This window comes from Solanum verrucosum, unplaced genomic scaffold (genome assembly GCF_900185275.1).
Source record: "Solanum verrucosum unplaced genomic scaffold, falcon-dt-bn FXZP01000237.1, whole genome shotgun sequence".
In the NCBI taxonomy this organism is placed as follows: Eukaryota; Viridiplantae; Streptophyta; class Magnoliopsida; order Solanales; family Solanaceae; genus Solanum; species Solanum verrucosum.
Window position 1 is genome coordinate 108,950 of NW_026020069.1, and position 8,808 is coordinate 117,757.

The 8,808-nt window shown below is 29.4% G+C and overlaps 1 protein-coding gene across 2 annotated transcripts; it reads left to right on the forward strand.

The window, feature by feature from the left end:
* Nucleotides 1-5,144: 5,144 nt before the first annotated feature.
* On the forward strand, nt 5,145-8,214 carry LOC125823807 (uncharacterized). 2 transcript variants are annotated; one of them, XM_049503194.1, is made up of 7 exons: nt 5,145-5,834; nt 5,968-6,359; nt 6,640-6,739; nt 6,823-6,882; nt 6,957-7,043; nt 7,223-7,351; nt 7,520-8,214. In XM_049503194.1, the coding sequence occupies exons 1-7, from the start codon at nt 5,394-5,396 to the stop codon at nt 7,823-7,825; spliced, it is 1,515 nt and encodes a 504-aa protein (XP_049359151.1). In that variant the 5' UTR covers nt 5,145-5,393; the 3' UTR covers nt 7,826-8,214. The 2 variants fall into 2 exon arrangements, with proteins under 2 accessions (XP_049359151.1, XP_049359152.1); XM_049503195.1 differs by lacking the exon at nt 7,223-7,351 and having other exon boundaries at nt 7,520-7,832.
* The last annotated feature ends 594 nt before the right edge of the window (nt 8,215-8,808 follow it).

The following is an 8,808-nucleotide window of genomic DNA, read 5'->3' on the forward strand; positions in this document are numbered from 1 at the left end:
ATTTATAATGAGGTTAGTATAATCTTATATTCAAAAGTATATATGGTAATTCTATTTTAACTGATTAAAGGAGTTTAAGAAGAAAAAAAAGTATTTTCCACTTTTTTTATTAGTTTTAAGAATTTTAAAAGAAAAAAAGGCTCTTTAAAAATAAAAAATAAAAAATATGTTTATTAGTAAAGGAGCATTTTTCGCCCGAAAGTAATAATATGAGCATTTGAATCAAAATATTAACTGCAAAAGACATTTTTTGATCTAACTATTAACAAAAGATATTTTTATTCAATTTCATATTGTTGAACAATATGTTTAATCTTTTTTCATTTTCAAAATTTAATTGAACCACTAAAGATCATATTTTTATTCAATTTCATATTGTTGAAGAATATGTTTAACCTTTTTTTCATTTTCAAAATTTAATTGAACCACTGAAGATCAACAAAGCCGTACTATCTTACTTTTCGATGAATACTTATTTTAAAGAGGTAACGTGACGAATATGAAAAATTTGATCGAACTTAACTAAATCGAATTGATTTATGGTTTTTTTTTAATAAAATCGTAATTTTTTATGCAAGTGTATAACCGTCCCGAACAATTGGGATGGTTTGATTTATGAAAAAAATTGAATTGTTTTTAACCAAATTGAATAACCTTACATGTATATGAATATACTTTGTATTAATAATATGTTAAACTTAATATATAAATATATTTTATAACATTTTTCAAATATAAATATAACGCCTCTGGTGACTAGACGATTTTGGGTCTTTGCTCTTTAATTATCATTTACTTAATTATGTTTAAAATTAAAAGATATTGTAATAGATACTCTATCAAACAATACAACAAAACCTATGCAAACACTCTTATTAAATATTTAAGATCAAACAATACGGCAATAAAGTTTTACATTTTTGTCTTCTTGGTGAAGAATTAAAGTGTTTCTTCAAGAACATATTTGAGAAAAAAATATTTTAATAGTAGTATATTTTGAGGAGATATTTTAAAAGTAAAAACAACCGAAAATTATCCAACCATACCGATATCGAAGAGAAACCGATATGATTAGAATTGTTTTTAAAAAATCTAATTTTGGTTATATATTATAAAATACCTGAAAGTTTGAGATAGTATAATTTTTAAAATATAACCGATTGAACCGTACCATTAACACTTCTATATAACACCAAGAAAATACACTATATTACTCGAATTCTTCAAATATGAGACTGAGTATTTTACCACAAATTACAATTAAGTCAAAATTAGAGTTAGACTTGATTTTCTTGCTCCCTAGGATACCTTGTTCGTTATCATTTTGCTTAGGATACTTGATGAAAAAGGGAATTGAAAAGTGAAAGTAATCAAAAGCAAACGAAAAAGTCCAAGAGGGGAAAAAGAGGAGGTGAATTTTTTAAGGAAATTTTATATAAATTTGATAGTGTAAAAGATAATTATATTTTAGTTTTAGTTTTTTTTTTAAAATTACAAAAATCTCTTAAATTTGGTGGAATCTGAATATATTTTGATACTTCTCAAAATGTATCGATAGATGGTGTCCCGGCTTTGAATACATCTCGATACATCGCGTTTCGATTTCGAATATATCAGTCAACTTCCCGGTACATCGCGTACGTCTCGATACGTCACGTAAAATGATGTATCCAAGAGAGAGAGAGTAGGATTTTTGTAATTTTTTCAAATGTTAGAAAATTTTAGAGAACATGATAAAATAAATTGTGTATTTAGGTAATTTTTTCATTTTTGAACAAGAGATAGAATATGATACTTCTATCTCAATTTATATAACTTACTTTAATTTTTAATTAGTCTAAACAATAATTTATATTTTAACATCTAATATTAATTTAATTAAAAATATTCATTATAATAAAATGATTAAAACTACACAAATATTTAATGTGATTTATTTTAAACTATAAATTCTTAAAACCTTTTTACTTTCTTAAATTTTATATCAAATTAAATTATATCACATAAATTAAAATGATAAAATATTAAAATAAAATCCTAGTTCCCTTCAACTATAAGCTCTGTGTTTTTCTTTCTTCTTTGAAAAAATATGCTTGGTGCGTGATTGAATAGTAAAATGATACTCATAATTCAAGCTAAGCTGTCATAAACAATAAAATCCCAAAGAGGAAAAAAAAATTATTTTCCTCCTTTCTTCTCTTTTCCCTAGAAGTTCCAAATCAATTAAATTAATCATATAGTATAATATTCTTTAATATTAAAAAACATTTGTAAAAGTGATGAACAAGAGAGGATTTGACCAAAGGCATAAAGTCAGACCACACGTGGTATTCGTTATCCTCCAAACCAAAAGAAGTATACGTATCAACTTCTCCAGCAAGAGTTTTAGTTCTCCCGTTTTAATTTATTTATTTTATTTTAATTTGACACAAGTTAAAATATATTTTAAAATTTTATGAAATTTATTTATTTTTTTACACCAAAGAATGAAATTTAAAAAAAAATAAGGATAAGAAAACTCAAATAATGATAACCAAAGAAGTTAAAAAAATAATTTATGTATAAAAATATTAAAATATACCTTAAACTTTGCAAAATTGATCATATATACCCTTACATGATATTTTTAAAAAATTAAGAGTCAAAAATATAAATTTAAAACTATTTTTTTTTTTCACTTTCATTATATGCAGGATATATGTGAGCTTTTTTTATAACGCTATATGTAAACCATTTGTACAATGATAAGGGTATATATAAGTTACTTTCAAAATAAGGATTATATCAATTTTAAATGATAAAAGATATATTAGGCTCATTTCCTTATTTTATTTGGTGTGGACTCTCTGATTTAAAAAAAATAAAATGAAACACGCAAGTCAAAAAGGAAACTCTACTAACAAATTTGTTTCCTTTTTTTTTTAGTGCGACGCAATGTAAACTACCTTATGTGTTTGGTTAAGAAAATATCTTTTCGGAAAAAAATGTTTTTTTATATGTTTGATTCACTAAATAATTTTATTTTTAAAAATATAATTCTATTATAGTAATAGAAAAAATAACTAATAATTTCCATAAAAGACATTATTTTCATTCTTTAAGATTTGGATCTATCTCTGTCTTATGAACTTGTAATTTTTAAATATGAGTTTGTACTCACAAATTTAAAATTTGGATCTATCTATGTTCTTCACCCTTACCCTTTTATAATTTGTCTAGACTATATTTAAATACTTTAAAAATAATATATGTTACTTGCACATACTAAACTCAAGAAAAAAAAAAGTAAGAAAGTCATTTTTATTCCTATAAACTATTTTCCAAGAAAACATTTTTCATAATATATAGTTTTTGCTCTTATCATTAGAAGGTGTTGATTATGAATTTTTTTCACTTTTTTAGAGTTGAACTTCAGAAAGTACGTTTGCTCATAAAATTTTGAAATTCAACTTCAGTTGATTCCAGAATTTGTAAAACAAAAAAAAATATTTTCACTTTTTTACTCCAAATCAGTTAAATAAAGATAAACTTCAATTTCCAAAATTAAGAAACAAAAACTATTTTTTTTCTTCAGATTTGACGATAAAAAATTTAATGGGTTAGGGCAGGGTGGGAGAGTAAAAAGCAAGAAAATACTCATATGTGTGTCTCCTTGTATTCCTTTTGGCTTTTGCTTTGGGCATTTCTTTTGAGGTGACAGTCACTATCTTCCTATTAATTCTCATTCTTCTTAGTGCTAAAGCCAAAAAGCTATGATATGGCCCTCCTACTTTCATTTATCCTAATTAGGAGCTACATTGAAAAGGGAAAATAAAGCTAAAATTATTATTACTATCACCCTCCATATCTTTTATTTATATTAGTAGTAGTTGGCAAAATTGTATAGATTCTTTTTTTTTACTACATTAATAAATGAGGATAAATTAATCGATAAACCTATATAATTTTTGAGAGAGATGAATTTAGAATTTTAAATATAAGTGATCAGAGCACGACTATGTTCACGACTTTTGCTATATATATAAATTTTAATTTATTTGTATACGTATGTCCATGATGCAAAGACAATGAAAAAGTTGAACATTCGAAGATATGTGTCAACGTGCAAGATAAAACCTAGTCCTTAATTTGGTGATTATAGTTTTTTTTTTCAGCTAAAGAGCTCATCACTAATTTAGTTTTAATGCAAATTAATTAAAAATAATCTCCCACCTTTGCAAAAGGGAAAAAGGGCACACGACAAAGGCTCTACTACTTTTTAAGAGAACCACAAAAGAGCGACCGCTCTCTTAAGTAATTATTTACGAACACTAAAAAATAATTATTTAATTAAATAGATTGAAATATTTTTATAAAAAGTTAATCTAGAAATGGACTCACGAGTCACATCTATCTTGCGTGTTGGGAGGGGTCTTTCAATTTAATATATATGTTAATCATAGTTAAAATGATTGTTTTTGAAGAGAGAAAAAAAAAACACTTTATTTTGATAAGAATTATTTGATATCAATTAATATCATTAACAAATAAGTAGGACAAATATTACTCATCCAACTATGTATTTGAGGAAATAGAGAAAGGAAATATTTCAGGGGAGCCAAACAATTTTTTGTCATTAAATAAAAAATAAATACAAAAAAATCAAAGAAAATTAATACTTACTATATGCATGACAAAATAATTGTAATTTTGTGAGGAATGAGGTTCAGATGAATTCCTTGCACCCCTAGATCCAACCATGGTCCAACAATATACTCTAAGAGGTCGTTTGGTTGAGAACAAGTTATCCAGAGATAAGATATTCCACTATATATGTATATGAGATAACTTGTTCTAAGGTAAAAATTGGTGGGATAAATAATCCAACAATTACAAAATACTTCCAACTAAACGCAGAATAAAACAATCCTACATTTTATCCTGATATTATTATACTTTATACCTCCTAAGAGAATATACTAGAGTTTCACATATAGAATTTTAAAAATGTAGGATATGATTTTTTCAAGTAACTTGACAAAAAATGTTAAGTTGTTCGGACTCTATAAAAAGTATTATCAAAATACACTATTTTTGAACGATCCAACATGCACCTAATAACATTTTCAAAGAGTCGGAGCAACGTAACAAAAAGTGGTAGCTTAGTGAACACTATTTCACAATAGAATAGTTGATCTGAAATTCAACTCTTTTACTACTAGCTTTATTAAAGGAGAGGGAGAAAAAGGTTGTTTCAAAAACAATGATAACATCCACTTTGTTTGCAACAACTTTGATTGGCAGATGGAATGCTACAGCATAACACTGATTACAAATATATTAATTGAAACATCTTAGCCATTATATACAAGTTTTGATCTAAGAAAAATTGTACCTTAGTATTCTTGTTGTTAATGGGGCTACACAAGAGTAATGAAGATCTCAAAACACAATTACCAGGAGGCACTGAACTTCATAACTCTGCTCATGAAGATCTAATTAAGGAAGTTGCTCTTCTGGAGCTGGAAATTATGTATTTGGAGAAGTATCTTCTATCAATGTATCGAAATACATTTGCTAAGCGCTTACAATCACTGGATGACACAACAATAACAAAAGAAATGAAGAAGCACAACAACATCATCACCGAGGAAAATAAAATAACTAATACGAGTCCTTGTATGCCACCAGTAGAAGGATTGGGAGATCCAAGTCTAGTTGACACTTCAATTCTGAGATGCCATTCATCACTCTCTCACACTGCTGTTGCTGCTTCTTTCAAGCCTTCACCTCTAGTTGGAGTTCTTGCTGATGCTCTAGATTCATACCATTCTTTGCCTTTATCCATGCTCGAGGTAAGTAATGCACTCTGTTTTTGACAATCCCCTCTCTTCATAAGCTAGCTTTTGGGGTAGAGTTAGACCCAGGTGACGTATCTATTTGTGATGCAACTAACAATGCCAAATTGGATGATGTGATTGCAACCAGCATGCTCAGGTATCAACTTCAAATTGGACAGCGCCGGATCATTCTGTTAATGGCACTTCAAATCACTTTCATCATGCCCCAAATCAGCTGTCTGAAGAAATGATTAAGTGTATTTCAGCCATATATTTTCAGATTGCTGATCCCCCTTTGTTCAGCTATGATTACCCATTCTCTCCAATCTCATTATCATCATCATCAGTTCAGCAAGGTCAGAATGATATGGGGATTTTACAATGTGAAGAAAGTTCATCTAATTCAACACTGAATAACCCTTTTCACATAAAAGAGCCAAGAGAATTTAATGGATCTTTTTTCACAATGACTGAAGTACAAGGGCTCTGTCGAGATAAACAGAGCTTAGATGGTGTGGATCGCATGTTACAACATTTTAGGTAAGCTACTAAGTACTACCCAAATTGTAGTCTGCATTTTCCTCTTCTCAAATAAAGAATTGGTACTAAAAACATGTTATGTCTGTAAAGTGATCTTGAAGATTAAGCTATTTTTTTTTTACATATACTGTGATATTTTCGGTACATCTACACGTCTAATGCTAATGATAATTGCTTGTAGAAACTGGATCTCCGTAATTTGAACATATGTAACGTATGGTGTTTCAGTAAGCCTGCTGAGTTTTGTAAGTGATGAAAGGTATTCAACTTGTCAATACAGGTATCTTGTCTCGAAGTTGAAGGAAGTTGATCCTAGAAAAATGAGGCATGACGAGAAGCTAGCTTTCTGGATTAATGTCCACAATGCACTAGTGATGCATGTAATAACATATCTGTAGCTATAAGTTCTATGAAGATCTTTTACTGCATATCAAAGTTACTAACGAGCATTTATATATTTCAGGCGTTCTTGGTTTATGGGATTCCACGAAGTACTCTCAAGAGAGTATCTCAACTTCTCAAGGTCATAACAGCCCGATATCTGTGAAAAAGTTGTGTTACTGAGGTGGTTATAACTTGGAAAATTATATGTTTCAGGCTGCTTATAACATTGGAGGGAATACAGTAAGTGTGGAGATGATTCAGAGTTCTATACTAGGATGTCGATTGCCCCGTCCTGGTCAGGTAAATCACATTCTTGTTTTTGTACTTGGATTTAGTCCCCTGATTTCCTCTGTTTCATGCATAATAGATTGTTCATTTGTTAGCTGACTCGTGAATCGTATCTTCAATAAGGAGTTTTAACTGTTCTAGTCACTGTGTATGTTCTCAATGATGCTTATTGAACTTAATTTTGCATGTAGTGGATTCAATCATTGTTCTTCCCAAAACAAAAATTTAAGGCTGGAGATGCAAGAAAAGGATATGCAATAGAGCATCCAGACCCTCGTCTACGCTTTGCTCTATGCTCAGGAAGCCATTCTGATGCCCTGGTACGCGCAGATTGGTTGAGCTAGCTATATTTTTATCTATCTTTCAGTGATTTGAACATAAGCATTGATATCATTTAGAATCTTGTTACATATAAGAGAAGAAATTATCTTTCTACATTGATACTTGTCTCGTTTTGTTTGGCTTCTCATTCAATGAAATATGTCCAGCTACGGTTGTACACGCCTAAGAGAGTATTCCAGGAGCTTGAAGTGGCTAAAGAAGAGTACCTTCAAACAAACACAAGTGTACGCAAGGAACAAAAACTAGTTCTCCCCAAGAATGTGGAATCTTATGTGAAGGAGGTTGATTTGTGCCCTTCTGGCTTGAAGGAAATGATAGAGCTCGCGTTGCCTGAACATTTTACAAGAAAATTTCAGGGGAAGTTATGGAAGAAAATTGAGTGGACTCCTCACAACTTCACTTTCCGTTACCTAATTTCACATGAATTGCTTGAGTCTGTCGTATCCTTCTGATCAAACTCAGTACTGTCGATGGATTTGAATGAAAGACGAATGAATTTAGAAGAAAAAGTTGATCAAAAGTATATAGTTCAAGACACAATTTCAGCTACCTAAGCTGAAACAGGTTTGAGAGCTGACGCGCAACAAGGTACAGTTTAGCAGATGTTTTTGAGCTGCTAATCTGAGAAGTGAAAAATAGCTTTAGCTAAGCCACAGCAGTATCCACAAGTGTGACATATACTTTGTGTCAACTTTCAATATACATTAAAACTGCATGTACCTGTACTGGATGTATAAATACACGCTTATCCAACACGTATCTGTACATAGTCAATCGAGTTCATGTAATATAATGTGTGATTCAACTGTCTATTTCTCATTGTAATGAATGAGTTTTGTGATATGCCAGATTAAAAACTGAAATGTTTCTGTTTGTTTTTTTTCCTTTCTGCACTTTGTCTTAGCACATGAAAAGAGCAAACACAGGTATATGATCAACTAGAGCTGCAATGGGATTTCTAGTTAGGTGTGATAATTTTAATTTTACTTTTTAGTTGGCTATGAAGACTAAGTTGAATATAGCATGGCATTAGTATATTTTTAGTTGTCATGACTTTGATGTTACAGTTTTGAAATATATTTTCTCCTCTTTACTAATTATAGTGTTAAAATCATGATGATCCGATTTTTGAGTAATTCTTATTCAACAAAATAATTAGGTCGAATATAATATGAAGTCGTATTGTTCTGTCATGATATACATATAACTATATGTTATATATAATCTATGAATATTCTCCAATTGGAAGCTATGAATTATTTTACTTTAATCTAGTCAGGAAGTGACAAATAATTTTGAGAATCATGTTTTACTACGCTAAGTTTACTAAGAATAGCAATAAATGTAACATTAGCCAGCGGTGTGTTTGATGTAATTCAAATAAGATAAAGATTCAGGGTCATAGTAATATATATAACAATCCGGTTGAGTTATC